This window comes from Cnephaeus nilssonii (assembly GCF_951640355.1).
Source record: "Cnephaeus nilssonii genome assembly, chromosome: 2".
NCBI lineage: Eukaryota > Metazoa > Chordata > Mammalia > Chiroptera > Vespertilionidae > Cnephaeus > Cnephaeus nilssonii.
In genome coordinates, this window is record NC_137073.1 from 71,403,048 (window position 1) to 71,428,374 (window position 25,327).

Sequence of the window (25,327 nt, forward strand, 5' to 3'; positions counted from 1 at the left end):
GGGTATGAAAACAGGCCATTTTCTCCCTCTCAATTGTAAACATATAAGAATGTCTACAAAGTGTTTTTAATGCATAAAAATGGTAGATTTTACCATTAAAAATAAAATGTACTTTGGGAGGGAGAGTAGAAGCCACAAAACACAAAATTTTAGTAAGCACAACGTATTTATTGAGCGTCTTTGTGCCAGTAATTTTTGTAGGACCCAGGATACAGCTATGGACAAGGAAAACTAATTAGCTGCTCAGAGGAACTGGCCTTCTACTGGAGGAGACAAATAAAGATATAACGTCGTGTTATTGATATCTCCATACAGGTACATAAGGAAAATTCAGATATTGGAAAGAGCTGTGTGGAGGGTACCTAGGCTAATGTGAGAGAGAGCACAGTCACTAGGCTGGGTTGAGGAAGGCCTCTCTAAGCGGGAGACACGTGCGTTGGGACTTGAACATTGAAAAGATGGTGGTTATCTGGAGATCTGGGGGAAAGAATGTTTCGGTAGAACAGTGAATGAGACAGCTCAGCCTGACTGAGGGCAGAAAGCAGCCCAGGGTGGCTGGAGTCCAGTGAATATGGGGACAGGAGAAGTTACACAGCGAGCAAGATCACCAAGATCTTCCAGGCCAAGTTCAAGAGCTGGATTATTTTTCTTTCTCTCTTTTTTCCCTACATCACTGGTTTAGTATGAAAGGAACAGCCAAATTGAGGTGATGCCTAGGACAAGGGGTGGGAAAAGGGCACACAGCTTCCATGCCCACTGTAGGCTCACCACTCTCCCCGAATCTTCACATGTTCACCAACCCGGAAGCTGTAAAAGCTGGATTTTATTCTCTAATATTAGGAAGCCATCAGAGGGTTTTGTGCCGGGGAATCATATAGTCTGATTTACATTTGGAAGGGTTACTCTGGCTGCCTTGTGTAGTGAGGACTGGATGGGGCAAAAGTGGACCAGGTATGAGGCCGTAACCCGGCTGATCCAGGCGAGGCAGGTTGTGGCAGGAGTGCTGAAACTGCTCAAAACAGAGGGGCTAAGGCTTACGGATGGATCAGATGTGGGGGTCTGTGCCGAATTGAATAGTGTCCCTCAACATTCACGTCTACTCAGAACCTGTCAATGTTACTTTATTTGGATATAGGGTCTTTGCAAATGTTGCGATGTCAAACTGGATCAGGGTGGATCCTAAATCCAATGATTTGTTATAAGAAATATAGTTATAAGAGGAGAATTTGGACACAGATACACTCGAAGGGAAGAGGCATGTGATGACAGAGGCAGAGATTGGAGATCTGCAGACATAAAGTGAGTTCAGGCAGCCCAACTCTGGAAGTCTCTCCAGAGAAGGGCTCCGCTCTGTCTGAATAGCAGGTCTGTCTGGTCCTGCCCAGGTTCAGTTATTGTGTTTGTTGCCCCTACTCTGTGTCTTTGATCACACCATCAGAACTTGTCAGGCTAGCTTCCACTTTTCCTCTGTGCCCCAGAGGCGGCTGCGGAGAGGTGGAGGGTCAGAACGCAGACATTCATGCCTGCAGCTGCTCCGCAGCCTTTCATTTTAAATTCTGTATCTGCTTTGAAACGTACATAAAGTGCAGGGAGGAGACTATCCCTGCCTCTGGTTGTGTACTGAAGGGTTCAGTTTAAAGACCCTCCAGGATTACAGACTGACTCTGAGCAGCTGGCTGCAGAATTCTACTCCAGGGAATTAGTTTAACAATGCTGAGTAATCAGTGATTCACCCCCAGTCCCTTATGCCAACCGCTTTGGGGCCATCCCCTCATCCTCCAAGGGCAACGTCCAACGACTCACAGTGCTGATAACAGCACAATATGGCAACACTCTAAGTGCATGCATTCCTTCCCTCTCAGCACACTGGCCACCCCACCTGTGCCTTGAAGGTTGCAGTCACCTCATGAGGGTGATCAAGAGACACTAACTCTCCTTTCCTTCAAATTCTCTGTAATTCCATCCTCCCTCTCTTCCTTCAACTCTGGAGAGAGCGGCAAGATGTGATAGAAGAAATAATGGACTTGGGATTGTTTAATGGGCTTATCTCACTGAATGACCTTGGAAAAGTCCCTTCATTTCCCAGGGTCTCAGTTTCCTCTTTGGTAACAAGAGGTGCTTATCTAGATGCCTCTAAAGTCCCTTCCTCCGTGTCTCCTTGGACAAAACTCAGGTCCTCACAATGCATCCTATACCCTCACTTCCCTGGCATCATCAATCACCTGCCCCCATCTTTCCTCTAGCACCTCAGTCTCCCTGGATCCCTCCCCTCTGCTACCAAAAGCCTTTCCTCAACACTGCCACTCTCTCACATGTGACAACGGAGGCATGTCTTTCTCGCTTATCATACTCTAGGAAACCTTAGAGTATTTGTAAGCAGGCAAGAGCTCTCAGCAGGAGGAATGAAGTGTCACTTTGCTCAATGGTCCTGAGTGCTTCATGGGGTAGTTGAGCAATACCAATTCCATACACTGACTGCATCCATGAGTTTATATAAGGCTCCCTGAGTGGAAATAGACCACAACCCAATCTATTTTTTTTTTTTTTTGAAGTTTCAGTGACACTGAGATGCATCAAGTGGATCTGTGTGGCACAGACAAAATCAGCTCAGTCTGTAGGAAAGGATGATGGGGGTTCTTAAGAGTTAAGTCACCAGAAGCAAAGAAGAATCTGAGCTGGTGTCCTGGAATAGGTCGCAAGGCTTCGGGAATGTGGAAGCCAGTGGCCTAGTGAAGTTAGCAGAGATCTGTACCAGCTCCAGGGATGGCTGTTAAGACAGCAGGCTTCATGGGAGCATCTCTGTGGATCGGCCAAAGCTTATGCATTAGCAGCAGAGGCACCTGGAACCAGCAGGTAGGGTTTGAAGTAGTTAGGACATGACATCTGGCCTCGAGGAGCACTAGCAGGCAATTAAGGACAGGGAAAACAGCACTGGGAATTTGGAAATATTCCCAAGACTTCTTTGCAAGATGGATTTTCCAACGATGCTCAATATTGGATGCAGGATGGGGGAAGTAGTTCTCACATTACTGTCACTCAAGTATCAGAAGAAACTGGCCCTGTCTTGAGGGCCCACACTGTAGGCCTGAACCACTGGGCCTGCATGCAAAAGATCTTATACACAGTGGGGACTCAGTCAATCTGTTCAATTGTTTTTACTTTTTAAAATCCAAGATTGTATATTCACTTTATCAGTTGTGGATAAATATACTAACACAGACTTCCCATTTATTGGAAGACTTTGGTATTTCCTGAGTCAGGAGATTCCTGAACCTCCCTGCCTTGGAATTTACCACACTTCTCTTCCCACCCTCCCCTCCCCAGGGTCTGTAACCACAAGACTTGAGGTATCGTTAAAGTGTTTTCAGTTTAGTAACTGAGGACTGAGAAGAGAGGCTTGTATACACTTGTGGAAACTTCGGCCTCAGGAAAACGCCCTGCACAGAGCAACATGGGGCACAGCCTTGGAGCCCCTCCCCGCTGGCTGGGGATTGGCTCTGCCTGTCTGGTATGTCCCCACAGAGTATTTCAGACAAAGTCTATTTGTATCATTTCAATGGAAGATGGCTGCTCAATGCTCAATGTTGAAACTTTCAAATAGTCTACTAGCAATTCTTAAAACCTGATTCAGAGCTTCGAAGTTACTCTTTGTCCCACCCTGAAGCCTTCATGACATCTACATAGGACTTCAATTCCCATATGGGAATTTCATCTTCCTTTTCCCCAGAATCCATACTTTGCTCATCAAGCCAACACTTACTAACTGGTATGCAACTGCCAGAAGATACAGAAGCTCCCAAGAATTCCATTCCCTACGTCTATGTTACTGTCACTATTCATCAAGGGAGATAGACAAAGTCCTTTTTCAAACCACAAATCCTGAAAGTATTTTTTATGTAATTTCCCAAGAAGTGATTCAGCAATCTAGAAATGATCTACCAGGTACTTGTACAAAAATATTTTCTACCAAACTAGGCCCAAGTATTTGGTTAATGTAAATGTGAATTCATGAACCATATTGACTCCTAACCTATCCTTTTCATCAAACATTGCCCAATTTTAAGGGCAGAGACCTTATTCACACAGTGAATAAATATGGTGTGAAATCATGTTGGTTAGAAATGTAATTTCCCAAAAGCAAACTAACTTCTTGGAGATGAGGTTCCCCTGAAAGACTGTCAAGAATACTAACCCTGTGGAGCAAATGTGCACGGTGCCAAGAAGTGCTCTGTCTTGAAGAAATGATGGCTCTTGTGAGCCTCTCTCAATTCAAGCCAGCATCTCTGTCTTAACTCTTCAGAAGTAGAAGGCCTCTGGGTTAGAAGGCCTAGGAAACACACTACAGTGAAAGCATCATTCTAAGAGTTAAAACATTGTAATTGTTATTGTTTATAGCTAATATTCATTCAGGGCTTACTTATACCAGGGACTAAACTCATTTAACCTTTACAACAATCCTTTAAGTCAGAGGTATCCCCATTTTATAGAAAATAATAATGATAGAATAGTAATAACATCTATAGTGTTTATTACATGCATGCACTGTTCTAACACTTTACACAATTTATTAACTTATTTAACCCCCATAATGACCTCATCGAGTAGCAAAGTTTTTGCACTGCACAATGTCACCAGGTACCATTCACATCAACGATGGATGTGACTATAGTAGTCACAGGTTCTAATTTCCTAATCTAATTTAGACTTCTAATTTCTAGAAGTCTAATTTATAAGACTTCTAGAATGAACAAACACCTCCTGGTTGGCCAGCCTAGCTCTCTGGATATATAGCATCTCATGCTGGGACACACATCCCATCTGTACTTTGCCCAGGTCAGAAAAAAAAAAAAAAGCACCACTTAATCGAAGCATGGAGCTTGATGTACACTCACAGGCACAGAAATTGGAATCCCACAAGAACCCTCTAATTGCATGTTTCTTTTCTAGCTAGACTACATATTGCACAAAATTTGCTTTGCCTAAAGATATTTTAAATTAGTGAGTTTGGGGGTCAACAGAGATGCATTTAATTTTGGGACAGCACCTTATGTGTCTATTTGACTATTTCATGTTTTGCACATTATTCTAATATATTCATATGCGTATTAAATTGAGATGGTTAAAAATGCACATTTTCTTTTGTAAGCATAACGAATTACATGTAAAAGACGAAGGTTGAGAGGGGTTCCTTCCTGTATTCTGAACTGGACGGTTCAAAAGCTAGAAAGCATTTCTCAGACTCTCCTGCAACTCAGGCTCTGGATGCAAATTAGGGCCTGGCAGGCGGAAGGCAGACGAAGGCCGTTGCCAGTGCAGCAGCATCCCAGTGTCCAGGCCCACAGAGGCAGCGGCGGTGTCCCGATCACTGATGCAGCGAGTGGGTGTCTTCTTGGGCAGAATTTTCCGCAGCCATCTCTTACTTGCTCTCCATCTAGGACAGCAGAGGCAGTGCCCCCTGGGGGGTCAGTTCTACTTGGTGTCTCAGAAGTGATTCCTGGAAGCCCAGCCTCAAGCCAATGTACCCAAGTCCTTACAATAAATCTCTTCCTAAGAAAAAATAGCTAATATGTTCCCCACACCCAAGCTTTCATAGATAGCAGACAGCAAGTGCCCGATGCCAAATGCCCAGGAATTAGCCCATGATGCTCAGGAGCTACCTTTCCTGTCAGATGTCAGATGAGGGAGACAGTGCCTGAGCAAGTCTTGGCATTCAACTGAAACAGCATGTTCCCCATTTAGAGACACTGCACCTCGGGGCTCTTCAGGTTTGCTGCGCTGAGGCCTGTCTTCTAACAAACCTGCCTGATTTCTACGTAAACACTCATACTGATTACATTTGCTTTCCAACTCTGCCCGCCCCCCCCCCCCTGCCCGCCAGCCCCCGAGAGAGAGAGAGAGAGAGAGAGAGAGAGAGAGAGAGAGAGAGAGAAAGAGAGAGAGAGAGAGAGAGGGAGGAGGAGGAGGAGGAGGAGGAGGAGGAGGAGGAGGAGGAGGAGGAGACGGAGGAGGAGGAGGAGACGGAAGAGGAGGAAGAGGAGGAAGAGGAGGAGGAGGAGGAGACGGAGGAGGAGACGAAGGAGGAGGAGGAGGAGGAGGAGGAGGAGGAGGAGGAGGAGGAGGAGGAGGAGGAGAAGGAGGAGGAGGAGGAGGAGGAGGAGGAGGAGGAGGAGGAGGAGGAGGGGAAGGAGGAGGAGAAGGAGGAGGAGGAGGAGAAGGAGGAGGAGGAGAAGGAGAAGGAGAAGGAGAAGGAGAAGGAGAAGGAGAAGGAGAAGGAGAAGGAGAAGGAGAAGGAGAAGGAGAAGGAGAAGGAGAAGGAGAAGGAGAAGGAGAAGGAGAAGGAGAAGGAAGGGAGGATGGGAGGGAGGGAGGGAGGGAGGAAAAAAGGAACCCCAGTAGAGGTAAGGAGACTTCACAGAGAAGCTTCCCTCTCACCCTGAGGACAGTCCTGGGTGAATCAGGCCCTCTTAGCCCATGTTTAGAAGATAGTCAGCTGTGAGAGTTTTAAAAAGCCCGTCTCTGTCTCTGTTTGCCTGGCAGAACCTGGATTTCATTAAAATGAAAACCTAACCACTGCAAAAGATCGCTCTATAGATTCAGAGTAAAAGGCTGACTAACAAAATTAAAGAATTTAAATAGAAGATGATAATCCATATAGGACTAACATATGGCCAATGAATTCATTGGTGCCAATAAATGTTCATAGTAATAGCTTCATTACGAGGACTTAAAGTAGCAAATCATTTGCACGCAGTGCATATACAGGGATCTTTGTATATAAAGTGGAGAGGCTACACTGGGGACAAAACAATATTTATATTTGGACTAGGAGGTTCTCTCCAGCTGTATAATGTTCAGTGAGCTCAGCCAACATTATAAAAGCCCATGACTGGTAAACAGCACATCCTCCTAGGGGTCCATTTCTGCTTCTGGCTCCTGAAGATTCTAAGATCCAGCTCATATACTCAGGTTTAAGAGCAAGGATTAATAGCATCCCAATCGCACAGTGAGTTCATTCATTAGAGCTTATTCCCTAACATCATCCCAGACACAAGACTGTTTTCTTTCATGATCACACCCAGGAAATGCTCTCTGATGAGGGAAATAAAATCAAACCAGCAGAGCAGCACACCAGCCATCATGTATGATCAATTCTGTCACCAGCAAGGTAACTTTTTGTCCTATGAGAACTGGCCTATGTATCAGAATACCATTTTTGATACATAGGCCAGTTTTATACTTGACTAACTTGGTAAGATGCAGTGGGCAGTTAGGCAATGATCCCAGATAGAATCTGAGTTGAGTCCTCGAACCATCTGAGACTCTGATCACATGACAGGGATGCAATGATCACAGTGGACAACTGGCAAAACATCAATGCTCTCTTCTTAGCATAATCTTCAAAAGGCATGGACAATTCCTTCAGCATTGGATGAATTAACCAACTCTACTCTAGGTTAGATATTATAAGAACTTTTAAAGAAGGCAGGGAAAAAAACATACAGTTAAAATCTCCATTATTATCCACCTTCAAAACTACAATCCCTGGCATTTGGCTCCAGATACTGTGGCACTGACAATGCTAGGAAGCTTCCTTCAGAGTTCTAACGAGGATTTTTCTTATAAGACCCTGGGAAAGAGTTAAAAAAAAAAACACAAAAAAAAAACCCACTCACCTAACGCATATCAACTTTTGCTCTAGCAGTGGTTCTCAACCTTTCTGATGCCGCGACCCTTTAATACAGTTCCTCATGTTGTGGTGACCCCCAACCATAAAATTATTTTTGTTGCCACTTCATAACTGTAATTTTGCTACTGTTATGAATCGTAATGTGAATATCTGTGTTTTTCAATGGTCTTAGGCGACCCTGCTGGCAGTTCTCAACCTGTGGATTGCGACCCACAGGTTGAGAACTGTTGCTGTAGAGCCTAAGACCATCGGAAAACACAGATATTTACATTACGATTCATAACAGTAGCAAAATTACAGTTATGAAGTAGCAACAAAAATAATTTTATGGTTGGGGGTCACCACAACATGAGGAACTGTATTAAAAGGTCGCGGCATCAGAAAGGTTGAGAACCACTACGCTAGAGGGAAGAGTTCAAAGGCATTTATAAAACTCTCTAAGCATTGCTCTTAGCTTGAATACTAGAGTCCTTAATAAAATATGTTTTTCACTGAAAATAAAAGTAATAATAATAAAATGGTTAAGTCAGCAAAATAACAGGACAAAATAAATGAAAATACAAATAATTTTAATAGGTTATTAAGATACAACGCACATACTATGAAATTCACCCATTCTAAGTGCATAATTTGCTAATATTTAGTTTATAGGGCTGTGCAACAATAACCACAATTCAATTTTATAAAAACTTTAAAAAAGTTTAGCAAGATAGTATGGTACTGGCATAAAGATATTCATATATATCAATGGAACAGAAGTAGGAGTCCAGAAATAAATTCTTACATTTATGGTCCACTGATTTTCTATAAAGGTACTAAAGCAGTTTAATGGGGAAAAGAATAGTCTTTTCAACAAATGGTAATGGAGCAATTGGCTGGCTACAAGCTAAAATAATTAACTTAATCCTAAATGGAAGGGCAAAAATTATGAACTTCAGTGAGAAACATAGGAGAAAATCTTAGTACATTGGGATGGGCAAAGAATTTTTAGAAACAACATCAAAAGCAAGATCCATAAATAGATAAATTGGACTTTATCAAAATTGAAAACTTTTGTGCTTCAAGATCACCAAAATACCCCTAGTGGCAATTTGTAGTCAATCCCTGTTTCTAACCCCAAGCCAGGCAGTCATGGATCTGTTTGCTGTCTTTGTAGACTTACTTTTTCTAGACATTACATAAAAATGGAATCATACTCCAATTTAGTTCTTATTTTCCAGAATTGTCTTGGCTATTCTGAGTCCTTTGCATTTCCATAGAAATATTAGCACTCAATAAAAATTTTTAAAAAAAGATAAAGAAACGGAAAACCTTGCTGATATTTCTAATATATATATTAAAAGGTATGCATGTTTTTAGGACCAGCAAATACACCTATTGGTAACAATTTGCACAAGATTTGTCCACTGGAATGTGTGATGCTTTCAGAATACAAGGTTACAAACTTAATTTTTAGTATTAAGATACCCATTCCCTCTGCCCAAAAACTCAGTCTCCCTTAGACTGGGTCCAGATGGAGCCAGGCATTGTCTTCTGACTCGCAATGCAACCAGGGATCTGTCTGCCTCCAGCCCTTTCCAAAGTGAACATGAGGCATAAATAGCCTCAGGGGGTGCAGCTCCAGGGCTGAGGGCTTGGACAAGCCCGTCTTGGAAGTGTATTCAGTCCCCTCTCTTTTGTTCTCCCTATTTAGATTTCTTGCTGACACTTAACACTTAGCTTATGAACTGAGATCATTGTTAACTTAGTCTTCCAGACCTTGGACTTGAAATTTAATCATCTGCATCACTTCTTTCCTTTCCACCATGTCCCATATAGAATCCATAGAAAATGTCTACACTAACATTTCTCAGCCTCCTACCCCTTCCAGAACAGTCCAATGCAAGTCCTAAGCATGTCCTACCATTACTGCTTTAAAAACACATCTGCTATAGAGAATTCCATTACTAAGCATGGATTCATTTAACAAAGCCATTTCTAGATCTCTTGAGAGTGCCCCAAACTATACTCCTTTCATCAGAAGATCACAGGATAGCACACAATTGATACACTTTTGCAGTGGGTAGTATGCATGCATGTGTGTGTGTGCGTGTCTGTATGCACATACACATGTGTGCTCATAAGTGAGGCATGAAGAGATAGTGAGAATAAATGGGCGACAGGGGAATGCATTCATTTCAATTCAACACACTGGCTTGTCACAGTAATAGAGGTGGTAATGGTAAACACAACAGGCCCTATTCCCAAGAAGCTTATAAATCATATGGAGGAAACAGTCAATAATAACAACAAGAAATATTCATAGGGCACTTAATTGGTTTCAAATGTGGAGCTAAGAACAGTACAAGAATCATCACAGTTAATCCTCATTACAACTCTATGCATAGGTACAATCGTTACCCTCACTTTAAAGATGAGAAAAACGAGACTCAGCGGGGCTGCCTTAGATCACCTTAGACAAGTGGCAGAACTCAGACGCAGGTTTATTTGGCACCAAAATCCAATTTCTTGACCACTTTTCAATCCTGATTCCTTGGAGACTCATTCTTAACTGCCCTTATCAATACCCTCTTCTCTCTAAGGCCCTCGTGGCCCCTGCTCCCTGAATACTTTCTTTGCCCACTGCCAGACCGCCGGACCCCAGCAATCAGAGGCCACTTCTCCAGCAAGCACCGCCCCCAGGAAGGGGCACACAGCCTTTCTTCCCACTCTTGAAGTAATAAGCAGACAAGCTCAAATCCTCAGGACTATTAACTCCTGAGAAGGCAAGGGAGCCTCTTAACTCTGTTCTCCACCCATGTCCTATACATGGACCAAGCAAGACCAGACAATCAGTCCACCATGGATCCCGAATGAATTGTTTCCCACCGTAGGCAGCGGAGTGTTCTCAAAATTAAGATTAGGAGCCCACTAAAGATGGCAGGGCAATACTAAAAGCCATCAAATTGTATGTTTAAATTGGTTAATTGTATGATATATGAAATATATCTTAATAAAGCTGTTTAAATTTTTAAAAATAAAAAGGCAGTCAATCTTTGAAAATGAGAGGCTTTTCTATCTCTAAGTCACTATAGAAGGTAGTTGAATGGCAGAATGCATTTCAAAGAAATGCATGGTGGGTGGATTTTTAAATGAAAAAATAAGTCAGTAAAAGCTGGTTGGTGAGTCCAGGAGTTTCTTCTACTTGTCATAATGCTTATCTGAAGGAGTGTTTAGGAGAACAAGGGAAAATGTTTAAATTCCCTCAAAATGTCTTTCTGGGTATCAACCATTATCCAAGTACCCTCTTCAGGAACACTCTGGTGCTAGGCCCTGAGCCCTTCTGGGAAATGAAACACAAACTATGACACACACCAAGGAAACAGGAATAAAAGGCAGTCCGCTAAACCTCCTTACTTACAGGAAGTCACTGCATCTCAGAGGGAAGGAAGTTGAGATTCACATTTGAAGATGATCAATAATTAAAATCATTGGAGGCCAGTTAATTGGAGACCAAATAATTGCATACCAATTAATTGTTCAATTATCCCCTGAAATATCAGAAGCATATGGCTCTGAAATGCCACTTTACAAAAGTAACCTGTGTTAATAGCATAAGCACTGGACTGGCTGTCCAGAGACCGGGACTCAGATCCTAGCCTTGCAATTTATAACTTCTCATGAGTAAGTCACTTTACCTCGCTGAGCCTGTTTCTTTATATAGTCAGAGGATGATGAGGACATCTGCTTTCCCATTTCCCAGGCGTATGTGATGGACACATATGCTATTATTTTAAGGGGCTTTAAAACCATAAGGTAGTATACAAACAAAAGGCATAAGACTAGGTCTTCATAAATCCACAGTGCTCAAACAGAACAAAACGAATGAGAGCATCATTTCAAATCTCTAGCACTGCAGTGAGGGAGGTAAGGAAGACAGAGGCAGGCAACTCTGGCCTTTGCAAAGATTGTTGAATTTGGGTGCCTTTGCTTCTAAAGGGGACTGTGCCTCATCTTATAAACAATCCACAAGAACCAAGAGAACTGACTCTGGCAGTGTAAGCTTATTTGCCAGGGGAAGGTTTATCCTGACTAAGCTGCTCTACTATTTTGAATGGATTCTGAAATGTGTACAGAATCTGCAAAATTAAAAACAAGCACAAAGAAAAGTCTGTAAAGAGGAGGAAGATTATAGGCAGGTAGCACCTGAGCTGTTGCCACTTGAATGCTACACATAATTCAATATCTGGCTTCAGAGCCTTTGTAGCTAGTGATCCAATCATACCTGAAAAAGGAGATTCTTGGTCCTCCATGACTATTTGCCACATTTCTTTTAAAAACAACACACACACACACACACGCATACAAAAACAGACCATAATACGATTATTTTACTCTATTTCAACTAGTCTATTTTGGGTGTTCTGTGGGCTTATGGCTCCTCATTTTTGAAGCCACTGAAATGCAATTTGCTTCAGTATAAATCTTTCATTACTTCTCATTATGACGCATGTGTAGAAATCTTGGAAATATTAATTTAGTCAGGTATGACGGATACTGTCTCCATTAGATCTAATATCAGCTAAATTCCTAAAATTATTACACATACAATAAAGGGTGCACCCATAAAGAAATAAAGGGAGATCCAGAGGGGGAAAAATGTCTCAAAGTTAAAAAAATAAAAAAGAAAGAAACCCCTGCTCCTTGAGCAAGCTAATTGGAAGAGTGTATGAAATACTTTGAAACTATATTAACCTTTTCTTTCAGGGTCACACACTGAAGCCTTGTTATTTTGCAAATGTGACATTTTCCCTTGGTTTTCAAGTCCGAAGTTTAACAACATGGCCAGTAATTATGCTGGTTATTATCAGGATCCTGGAGTTCACATCTTGATCATTTAAGATTTACTTTCCGCCTGCTCATCTAATCTCCTCAACTGGATTGTCAGTTCTTAGAGCGGAGGCAATGCTTCCTATTTCATTTTTATCTTTCTCCAGCATCTGGTATGGCACTGGGCATACTTATGTAACTAATTAAACAAAATCAAATAAACTCATGTATCATTTAATCTGAAGAGTGGGAAAGAATAATGCTTTTAATTCAGGCAGAGATTTCTGAGTCTCTAAACCAAGCTCTCTGATGAACAATCAAATTTAGAACTTGCTTTTAAAAAAATGTAAGCAGCTAACATTTCTAGGAGCCTTTCCAAAGAGCTGGGTATTGAGGCCAATACAGCTAGCCTTCCCACCTTCTCCCACTCCCTCAAATCTCCGGAAACCCTACTCCTCTATAACCCCTTCCCAGTTGCTAATCACAGTATTTTAAGAACGAAGTTTTTAGTCCCACAATCACAAAGTCAGTATATAGGAAATAAAAACCATCTACAAATAAGGAATTTACTAGCTTCTTAGAACTTTGTCTTTGCCTTCTAAATGTCCCATAATTCCAAGAGACTGGCTTTTCTGCAAAGGAGCATTAAACTGGGACAGTGCAACCCCCTGGGAAGCTGAGATGTTAGAGTAAGTATAATGTGTCACATAGGCCAACTTCAATTTTATCCTAAAATGAGCATTACAATTTTAAATTCAGCATTACAGACAGACAATAGCTACACAGGGAGGCTCCTCTCAGTTTGCAGAAGAGAGTAGAGCCATTAAGTTTCTTCTTATTGCTAAGCAACAGTTGTGTTAAAATCAAACTGCTCTCAGCTTTCAAATTGCAGGAAAATAATTTTATTCAATTCAGAGCACTACAGGTAAAGGGAAAAGAGAGGACTGACTAGTCAGAGATCTTGAAATATGAGGTAGAGTTAAACTATATACTAGTTTTAGATATAGACCCATGACTTCAAAATATTTGGTAGGGAATAAGCTTGGGGTGATCTGTCCCACAGGAAACAGCCAGACATGCTTCCTTTTCCAAAATGAACATATGTTCCTGAAACTCAATTTGATTATGAACATTTGGCCAAGGTTTACTGGCTACTATGAAACCACCTGTAGTAGTTATCTATTGCTGCATTAATAAATTACCCTAAAACTTCTTCCTCTTCTTCCTCTTCTTCCTCTTCTTAGAGAATACCCTTCAGCATTTCATATAATACTGGTTTGGTGGTGATGAACTCCTTTAACTTTTTCTTGTCTGTGAAGCTCTTTATCTGACCTTCAATTCTAAATGATAGCTTTGCTGGGTAGAGTAATCTTGATTGTAGGTTCTTGTTATTCATCACTTTGTTTATTTCTTGCCACTCCCTTCTGGCCTGCATAGTTTCTTTTGAGAAATCAGCTGACAGTCATATGGGTACTCCCTTGTAGGTAACTAACTGTTTTTCTCTTGCTGCTTTTAAGATTCTCTCTTTGTCTTTTGCCCTTGGCATTTTAATTATGATGTGTCTTGGTGTGGTCCTCTTTGGATTCCTCTTGTTTGGGGTTCCCTGCGCGTCCTGGGCTTGTAAGTCTATTTCTTTCACCAGGTAAGGGAAGTTTTCTGTCATTATTTCTTCAAATAGGTTTTCAATATCTTGCTCTCTCTCTTCTTCTGGCACCCCCATAATTCGGATATTGGTACACTTGAAGTTGTCCCAGTGGCTCCTTACACTACCTTCATATTTTTGGATTCTTTTTTCTTTTTCTTTTCCAGTTGGGTGTTTTTTGCTTCTTTGAATTTCAAATCTTTGACTTGATTCTTGGGATCCTCTAGTCTGCTGTTGAATCTCTGTATATTATTCTTTATTTCAGTCAGTGTATGCTTAATTTCTGATTGGTCCTTTTCCATATCCTTGAAGGTCTCACCAAATTTCTTGGAGGTTTCTAGAAGATTCTTGAGTAACCTTATAACTGTGGTTTTGAACTCTATATCCAGTATTTTGCTTTCATCCATTTCTTTCATTTGTGACTTGTTTCTTTGTCTCCACATTTTGGCTGCTTCCCTGTGTTTGTTTCTATGTACTGGGTAGCTGCTAAGTCTCCTTGAGTTGATAGAGTGGCCTTGTGTGGTTGGTGTCCTATAGGGCCCAGTGGCTCAGCCTCCCCAGTCACCTGAGGTGAATGCTCTTGGTGCACCCCTTTGTGGGCTGTGTGCACAGTCTTGTTGTAGTTAACCTTTGATTGCTGTTGGTATCACTGGGAGGAATTGACCTCCAGGCCAATTGGCTGTGATGACCAGCTGTGTCTACACTGGAAGATCTGTTGTGCAGGAGACACCCTTATGGGGCAGGACTTGCTTCAGTGGGGCTTTGGTGCTCACTGAGTCTGCCCCTTGAGTGTGTCTCTTATGGATGTGAAGAGTTGTAATCCAGTATGGTCTCACACTGACCACTGGGTACACTGGCTCTTGGATCTCCAAGGAGGTGCAAGGTCAGCTACTGTCTGGGGCCACCCAGAGGAGCTACAGAGACATCTGCACATTCCTCCTCTTTGTATAAGGTTTGGAAGTGCACAGCCCAGCTGTGAAGCAAGGCTGGCTGCTACTGCCAGGCCTTGGGCCTTCTTTTGGAAGCACTGGGGCTCTCTGACCCAGCTGCAGTTTGACAGGTTTTAGACAGAGAAAGGACAGGCCATTGATATGTAAAAGCCTCTGTGCACAGCTTGGGTGGGGCGGGGTCTCTGGGAATCATCAGGGCAGAGCAAACAGCAATGGCTGCCAGTTAGCCCTGCACCGGAGAGGTCCCTGGGTCTCCACATCCCACACCCCCATGCAGGAACAATGATTGCTGCGAGCACTTCTGAGAGAAAGCCACCCTCGTGTTCCTGCCCCGATGCTAGACAGTCCAGTTTCTCCCTGTATGTGTCTGGGTCCCCCAGGGTCTTGCCCAGAACTGGAGTTCAGAGCAAGTGGGAGCTTGTATCTCCCTCCCGATTAAAAGAGTAGCACATCCAGGTGCAGCACTTTCTGCGCCTCCACATCGCTTACCAGTCTCAATGCACTTTCTTCACCTCTCTAGTTGTGGACCTTCCAGTCAGCCAGCTTTCCCGTGGTTCTGGGTGGTAGCTGTTCAGCCTTTTAGTTGTAATTTTGATGTGGTTGTGAGAGGCAGCAAGTATAGGTGTTTACCTCTGCCGCCATCTTGGTTCTTTCCTGTGGGCATATTTTTAAAACCACAGACCACCCAACAGAAATGTTTTTGTCCTTCTCCAAACAAAATGGTGGCACTGCAAAAACCCAAAGAATGAAGCCCAGCTCTGCCCTCAGGCACAGGTTGGGACTAGTAATAGATCCTGTGGGTCCTCTCTTCATTTGCCAGATGACAGGAGTAAAATCTGCCTCTTATACCTATGTGACCTTAGGCGATTTACTCTCTGTATCTCAAGTTTCTCTACTAGAAAGTGAGTGTAATAACTGTGTCATATCAGTTAGCATAATAAGCTTTGAATAGTGTACAGTATATAGTGTATCTTATAGGAGTTCATAACTTTATTGTTATTACTACTGTCATGTTGGTAGTAAGTACAACTACTCCATTTGAAAACAAAAATGCCCAACAGGACAGCAAAGACAGGGGTTTGTACAACGTGGGTGTGACTTTGTGAGACCCTCTGCAAACACTACGCACAATTACTGTGTATTTAAAATTAATAAGACAGGCTAATTTTATGTTAATCACATTACCTCTTTAGGTCATCCAAGTACTTATGAAGCCACAGGCTACAAATGCCAATAACATGCTCTTTGGTTGTATAAAGTAAGGAATACATATAGAACATTTTCTGGCAGATCAAAAGTTCACTCCTCCCTTACCACATACTTCAGAAGTCTTAAGGCTCAGTAAACCTGAGCTGATTTGCACCATTAACTATGCAAAAGGAGTACATTTCTACACATACTTAACCTTTAACTACTTTGAAAAAATGTTATTACTGAAATCCTATCTCATCCTTTTTCATGTATAGAGCTGATGCAGTGTTGCATAATCACAACATTATCATGAATAATCAAATAATCAAAAATTCCAGGAAACCGGAAAGTTTTTCAGTCTTATATGATGATTATTTTTGGTTTATTATTATTCTGAGTCATCATTAGATAGTGAGTCTTCCTGACTCATCAGAGATTATGCTCTCTCATTGTTAAAAGTATTTTATGTTTTTAATTAAAAAATATATTTATTTGCATATTATTTATTTTTTTAAGGAGAGAGAGAGAAAGGGAGAGAGAGAAACATTGACTTGCTGTTCCATTATTCATGCATTAATTGGTTGCTTCTTGTATGTACTCGGACTGGGGATCAAACCCACAACTTTGGTGTATCAGGATGACACTCTAACCAAATGAGCTACGTGGCTAGGGCAGAAAGTATTTTACTGTATATTAACTGTTTAAAAATGTGTAGTCTCTTCAGAGAATCAGGAATTCTGGGTTTAGATAATTTTTCTCTAATTACTCTCCCCACAGCCAGAGATTGTTTTCTATTAGCACAGTCTTCACCACAGAAAGTTCTCCAGAACCAGGGGAAAGTCCTGAAATGAACGGAAAGGCACACCCTGAGCATCAGAAAACTACTGGACTCCTGACTAGACTGTAAGAGGCAGGGCTGACTTCATGTCTGTGTGTGTGTGGGGGGGGGGGGGAGGAGAGGACTGTGTTGCATAGTGGCCCACATTTAGAAGGGCCCACACTTGTTTTAAGGCTCAGCTGTGCCAGTCTTGAAATCCTTTATAATTTTTTAAACAAGCGGACCTGCATTTTCTGTTGCACTGGGCCCTACAAAGGATGCAGCCAGTCCTGGCAACAGGACATACATGTATAAAAAAGTGCAGAACTCCAAAAGGTAAGAACATATCTTTTGAAAAAAGACAACAGGACACAGGGAATGGGGAGATGAATAAGAACTAAGACAAGTGGATTGCTGATTGCACACAAAATGAAAAGATGGTGAGGGCCCGTACGAGAAACACTACATGCGGCCAACATTTTGACCTTAGACTTGTGAATGCTGTCGCTAACTCAGGTGAGATAGCCTGTTTCCTGCTATGCCCCGACTAACCAGGAAATAGAGAAAGGCCAAGAAACTGAGACAGTCTTTCTAAGAATGGCAGAGAGCAGGGTGGTGATTCTTAACTCTATTTCTGTTTTCATACCATTCACATGTATAGCACATTTCCATCAATAACATCTCTCTTTCTTGGAGTGCCTGCCTCTAGGAGGAGGCCACTCAGAATCCCCAACAGGACAGGTATATTTTGAAGAAGTTCCTGGCTGTTCTCATTCCACCCTACCTGCACCCAATTGAGAATCATTGCAATAAAATGTTTACATAATATTAACTTTCTGGGTTTGAAACAGAAATCAATTTGTGATTCCTGCCTGAGGTTACAATTTTAGCTTGTCAGATAGACATTGGAAACAGCCCATATTCTGTGCCATTCTCATAAGTTCATTCAATACATAGATAAGCTATTTAAACAGAGCTGAGTGTTCTCACAAATCCTGAAAGTGGCTACAGACAGCAGGGTACAGATGTGACATTAACTTAATTCCTGGTAATCAATCTCTTGCTACAAATTTAACCCAATTCTCAATAGAGAGATAAATGCTCTCTCTGACTAGATTATGTCATTGTAGTAAGGCTCTAGTTTCTGCAATTCTGTGGAAGAAATCACATATCCCTCAATGCCAACTACTAGACAAGTAAGAATCTACCCACAGATTGCTAATCTGACCAATGCGCATCTCTCTGGAGTTACCCTGCTATTGTATCTGTCAGATGAATGCAGGTGGGCACAGGTGTGAGAAGAAGATGGAAAGAAATGGGTGTGCTACAGATGGAGATGGGGTCAAGAGGCAATAAGAAAATTAAGTAATTCAAGTTTCCCAAGATCTTGTTCTTTTTTAAGTAAATGTGGCATTAGAGGCAATAGCAAGGCAAAGAAAGCAGCAATTTGGTAATGGACAGATCTGAGCCTCATTCTTAATAATTGAGAACCTGGGCAAGGCCCTCCACTACTCTGGGTCCCACACTTGCTTCAGAATCTATAAGAAGGAGAAAGATGGTCCCCATTATCCTTTTCCATGGTGATGGGATGAACAATGGAGCATCGTGCAGATCTGAGAAAAGATTACCCTGTGAAAGCGAAAGTGGTCAATCCACAGTGGACAAGAAGAGATGGACTTTCTATAAAAGAATAGGAAATAGTGGGGGTGGGGGCACTGAGGAGGTTCAGAGGCCCATTGCTAAAATGTAGGCGTGTCTCAGGAAGTCTTCTCTGTGTCAACTGACACTCCAGCTATGAGTGGTCACAGTAAATCTGAGGTCACATACTGGTGGCTCAGCCAAATGTGGTCGGTCCACAGGAGTACTTGGTTTGGACAGTATTTTTTTTTAAGTAAGAATTCACTTCCACAATTTAAAACCAGAGGATTTCATATAAATATTCAGATTCCTGGATTTTTTTAAAGAAAGAAAGAAAACAGATCTGATAGCCCTAGATTGTCTTGTGTGGCAAAACTCAGAGGAAGCTGATCAGGGGCTACCCCTTTTACCCAGGGATCAGCTCTCCAGCCCCTGCTGCAGTTACTTGTCTGGCCCCGAAATGGATGAAACTGTAGGGCGATCAAGTAGCAATTAAGCAATGTGAGTAAATCCAAGAAGTGAACAAGGACAATCAACCATATTGTACCTTTGCCAAGGAGAGACAGTAATGGAGGAGAATGGTCTGCGTGGAGCCCAGGTAAGAGGAGCACAAAGTAAGAGAACTTGGCAGTGCAACACAGTCAGGAAAGAAGGTGCTCAGCCAGCTGGAACAAGGACCTGGGTCTGCTTGGAAGCCATATCAAAGACATCTGATGAGCAAAAGAGGTACGCCACATGATCTAGCTTGTTATGGGGCGAGTTCCCAGGGAGAAAAGGCAATGACCACCTGACATGAGCATCTCTCTAGTCCAGTGGTTCCCCACCTTGGCTCCATATTACTATACCCTGGAAAACTTTAAAAAATCCTGATGCCTAGCATCTATCCAGACCAATCAAGTCAGAATTTCTGGGAGTGGGGCCAAGCGTCAGTATTTTTTAAAACAGGTCCAGGGCCAATTCACATCAAGCTGAGATCAACTATTGACTACACAGATCTGAGTGGTTTGATAGAAGAAAAAACAGATTATGAATTCTCTACTTTACAAGTACCAAGTAATCACCAACAGAGAACTCACTATTTCTCTAAGCAACTGTAAACTATGCCATTAATTTTTCTTTAAATGCATTCAACCATTCCTCTATTTTGTTAATTTACTTTGACTTTTATAGAATGATGAAACATATAATCTGCTCACAGATAATCAAGAGCTGCTTGTCATACCTCCACTGCCATTATTTCTACTGCAATAAAAATAACCCACCTCACACTTTCATATGTCATTTTAGATCATATCATAAACTCTATAATTAATCCTAAAGCTTCAGGTGTATAGTGAGAGCCATGATGTGCCCTGATATGTGTATTCATTAGATTGCATTTCTATTCATATCGTAACTATATCCAAACAGCACCTGCAGAGTCCCTGCATCAGCAGCCATCTGAAATGCATGCATTTCAGCTTCTACTTTAATGCAGAACTCATTTAGTTTCTATTTTAAAGAAGATGCTTAAAAACACATTGCAATCAGTGTGGTGGCACACAAGACCCGTCAATTGTCCTTGATCTCAATCTTGTATAGAGTTAAAGCTCCCACCACAGAAAAGGGCTCTTATTTTACTGACAGTGGTCATTGGTCCACTCCATCTCCACTCCCAAACAAACAAAATTTCCTGCAGCTGTGGTGATTCCAAGAAAGATCTGGACTCATAAGCAGATTTACCAGGAAGCCAATGAGGCTCAAGCTTCAGGGCCTCTCAATGTGTGGGGGCCTCTTCTAAGCCCTAGGAGGTACCCTAAATGTTTGTATTTGTAATTTTATATTCTTTCCCTTGAGGCAAAATATATAAGAGCTAGACCCCACAAATTTTGGATCCATCCATAAGTGAGCCTAATGTAACTTGGCTGCCAATCAGAAGGCAAACACTAAATAAACTGTTAAATCTTTACAATATGGCGTTAACAATCATTGGTTTAAGGTTGCAATCCTACCCACAGAATTAGGCTTTCCTTTCTTGCCAACAGAGATATTATTGTTGATTTACAAGCAAAGGTGGAAGGAAGAGAGGCATCCTTCTTTGGAAAGGACAGGTTCTAGGCTCTAGAAACCAGGGATGAAAACCCAGGCTTTCCCAGTGTGTGTGGAAATTAGGCACAGCCCTGGGGCAGGGCTGGCTGATCCTGTGAAAATCCCAGGTCACCTTCCACAAATAACATCAGCTTTCTGTGCCTTCAGGGCCTGCCACGAGCATCTTGTCTGGCCTTTTTGCAAAGAACATTTTCTGTCCACGCTCTTGCTAAATTTGAAAATCCTTTAATGTAGTAAAAAAGAAAACCTTCCAACCAATAATTAAAGAGAAATGGCTTAACATGCAAATGTCTGGAGTGAATATTTGAAAGCATAATCATGAGTTGATAGTTCTAACCCTGAGTTGCCAGGTTCCTGTGGCATTTGATGGGGGTAGCGGTGGGGAGATGGAGATGGGAGAGGATTAAGTCGGGAGGGAACCTAAAGAGGAGCCTGAAACATGGAAAGCCACTCTGCACTGCAGACTCCATGGCTTGGCCGGTGGTACCTTGCTTCCTGCTATGGGCCAGGACACAGCAGAGCCGCACCACCAGGTGGGCCCGTATTGCAGCCATACACGCAGACAGGAGGCCTGCAAAGACTGACTGAAGTCTGAGGTGTTCACTTCCTTACACAACCTTCCCTCCTACTTGCCTTTGCAATTCTTCAGGTTCTAGAGACCACTCAGGTCAGCAAGGCCTCTGGTTCAGAAAGTGAAGACAAAGTCCAGTCTGGGAGTTACCCATTATCTAGCACCTCTTCCTCTGAACACCTGTCCATCTGTGTCTAGCCCTTCCCAGGGTAGCATCATGCTGTCCCTGGCTAGCCAATAAATCCAGATTATCTCAGCATGTTCCCATGTTTGCTCTGAGACAACTGTTCTCAGCAACCAATGAACCTGAGCTCTTCTGTTAAGCTCCCCCGGGAATGGTGGACTCCCCTGCAGGACCAGTGCCACTGAGTGGCTAAGCCTCAGGAACATAGTGGTCTGCATTCCAAACGAAAGCCCCTCTGTCTTACCATCACCTGCCACTAAAAATTGACGGATGTGCAATTTGCTGTCTTTATAGCGAGGCCACAGACCCTGCCAAATCCAGTCCTTCCTTTTATTGCTAAAATTGAACCATATGGCTTCAGACCACATTATAGGAACATCACCTGCATCTAGCAACACTGGCTAGTTCAGTCAGCAGTCCACCCCTCCTCAGCCAGATTACTGAAATGCACTTTCTTCCTAAGGTTACTTCAGCTGCGGGAAGGAGTATAAAGAAAGGCAGCAGAAGCAGCATGTTCAGATAGTGAGGAAGACTTGATTTTTTTGGTTACTTTACCCTCTGGTCCACTAGGCCAGGAAAAGCCAAAGTCAGAAAGCCATTCTTGGAAACTTATTCAAATTTTGCTGCAATTTTAGGAGAAAAAAAAAAGAAGCTTCTCCTCCAGCAAATGGGGAAATGGACTCATCCTGAATTAACTTAAAACTATTTTCCTCACTGCCTGGCCAATGTAGCTCAGTGGTTGAGCATCAACCCATGAACCAGGAGATCACAGTTCAATTCCTGGTCAAGGCACATGCCTGGGTTGCAGGCTTGATCCCCAGTGTGAGGTGTGCAGGAGACAGCCAATCTGATTCTCTATCATCAATGATGTTTCCATATCTCTCTCCCTTCCTCTGTGAAATCAATCCTATATAATAAAAGCATAATATGCAAATCAACCTAACAGCCGAACAGCGGAATGACCATCCAGACGACCATCCGGGACCACGTTATGACACTCACCGGTGTCAGGCCAGCCAAAGCAGATGCAATGCGATTGGTCAAGGGGGCCCGGCCATCACCCCATGATTGCCCCACAGAGGGAGGCCCAGGCCACCGACTGGTGGGCTGAGGCAGGTGGGCGGGGCCTCCCTATGCGAGGGAAGCCCAGGTTCCAGGTGCTGGAGGGAAGCCGGTGCTGGCAGCCGGGGGAAGGAAGGCCTACTCTTGCATGAATTTCATGCATTGGACCTCTAGTAAAAATATATTTTAAAAAACTATTTCCCTCACAAACCATATTTAAATTATGAAACTTGTGAGGAAGCTCTGTGCTTCACTTTTTCCAAAGACAGACCAGGTTGTGAGAACAAAGCCAGGAGAGGGTCTTAGCAAATCACAGTCAATAACTAACTCTACTGAAAGCATAGTGAGGACGCCTTTATGATGTCACCAAGAAATGTTCATTATTATAGAATATAATCAACAATGGAAGTCAGCTGGATTGACAAAATATCAATATCATTACCATTATGAGCTGTTTTGTGTTATGCAGATGGGACTTTGAGGGGAAGGTTTTGGAAATGTTTAGGACAGAAATCACCAAACACCCCAATGTGCCTGACCACATCCAATGCAGTGGGTGTGGCAAAAATACTGAAGAAGTAAAATGTGGTCAATCTGCAAATATTTCCATTCAGATGGAATACATATCATTACTATGGTAGTTCATGTTCATTATAGAACATCTTTCTTTGTTCTTACTTCATTGTAGAAAAAATTCATACATAGTAGCTATGAGTTACTATTGTTGAATATAGGTTCTTAGGCTTTGGAAATGGCCTCCTTTGTGGCAAGTGAACAACGGTTCTCCATCAATCACTGATCTACAAGGGATGACAATCGGCACCCATTGGGTTAGTTTAGGTGCAGCCATTCACAGCAACAAGGCTGTTGAAACCACATACAGAATTATTTCACACAATGTTCTCCTTGCATGTGAGAGATGAGGACAGAGACAATGAATATGCTTTTCATCTATTAAAATACTGTGCTTTTAATTATTCCTGCTTTACCCTGAAAATTAACTAACAGCAACTCAGAAAGCATTGAGGAGCTACTGGAAATAAATTATGAGTCAGTTGAAGCAATAGTTCCCTCCTCCTCCCCCCTCCACAGACTTCCCTCCCACCTTGCAGATGCCTGTAGCATTGCACTCAACTAAAAGGGAAATACTAGTACATGTTTTCGGTAAATGGCTAAAAAAGTTATAGAACTCCATAAAACATGGGGAAACAACACATCCTTCTCTGATACAGAAATTCTCAAAAGTGTCACCCATAGACTATCTGTGTGAGACTCACCTCAGGTGTTTATTTAACAGTCTCACCCCAGACACACTGACTTAGAATGGCAGCTGGGGATCTGCATTCTCTTCTTAAATATTATTTTTCTTTTCTATCTTTTAAAATTGATTTTAGAGAGGAAGGAAGAGGGAGAGAGAGATAGAAACATCAATGATGAGAAAGAATCATTGATCCGCTGCCTCCTGCATGCCCCCGCCTGGGGATCGAGCCCACAACCCGTGCATGTGCCCTAACCAGGAATCAAACCATGACCTCCTGGTTCATAGGTTGATGCTCAATCACTGAACCACACTGGCCAGGCCAATATTATTTTTCAATTATAGTTGACAAACAATATTATATTAGCTTCAGGTGTACAACATAGTGATTAGACATTTATATACTTTACAAAGTGATCATCCTGGTAAGTCTAGTACCCATTTGGTGGCATACATAGTTATTACAATGTGGGAATCTGCATTCTTAACAAGTATATAACAAAACTGACAGGCAAAGGTCATGATTTAATATGGATTGCCTTGTGTCTGTACTTGGCTGCTGGCCCCTACTCACCCGGAGGACTCCCGTGTCCTGCTGCAGCTGTGGCAATTGCAAAGGCAGAAGCAGGCGAAACAGAGCAGTGGGAGCTGTCAGCCATCTGTCCTGGTTATTTAAAAAGAATGGGAATGGCATGGTGAGGCAGAAGGATAATAGTCTGTAATAAAATTCCCATTTCATTCCTGTAATGAATGAACGCTTGGGCCAAATGCACTGTACTTTCTTTATTAACTGGCAAATAATAAGATTCTACATCAGCAAGTCCACTCTAGATGTATACTCAAGAGAAATGAAAACATACGTCCACCCAAAAACTTACACATGACTATCCAAAGCAGCTTTATTCGTAATGGCCAAAAGGTAGAAACAACCAAATGTCTATCAACTGATGAAGGGGTAAACCAACTGTGGTATATCCATACAATGGAATATCATTTAGCCACAGAAAGGAATGAAGTACATCCATACTACAACATGAAGGAAACTTAGAAACATTATGCTACGTGAAAGTCACAAAAGGTCACGGGTTATATGATTCCATTTATATAATAGGTAAATCCATAGAGGATAGTTTAATAGTTGCCAGGGAATGGAGGGAAATAAAAATGGGGAGTGACTAATGGGTTACAGGGTTTCTTTTGGGGGGTGATGAAAATGTTCTGAAATAAGATAGTGGTTATAGCTGCACAACATTATGAATATATTAAAAACCACTAAATTGTACTTTAAAAGTGTGAGCTTTATGGTATATAAATTATATCTCAATCTGAAAAGCATTTTTTAAATATTCTACATCATGTTACCAACAGAATTTTCTTCTCAAAACACCTTTAAAGGGAGGAATTCATTCTAAAACTTTTTTAAAAAATGC

At 42.1% G+C, this 25,327-nt stretch overlaps 1 protein-coding gene across 2 annotated transcripts in view; it reads right to left on the reverse strand.

The window, feature by feature from the left end:
* RASGRF2 (Ras protein specific guanine nucleotide releasing factor 2) overlaps positions 1-25,327 on the reverse strand; it is a gene marked incomplete at its 5' end in the record, with an annotated part of 181,093 nt that overhangs the window by 35,803 nt on the left and 119,963 nt on the right. For both annotated transcript variants that reach the window (XM_079798359.1, XM_079798358.1), the window contains one exon: positions 24,472-24,561. In XM_079798359.1, the coding sequence (XP_079654485.1) occupies positions 24,472-24,561 (90 nt within the window). The remainder of the gene's footprint in view (positions 1-24,471; positions 24,562-25,327) is intronic.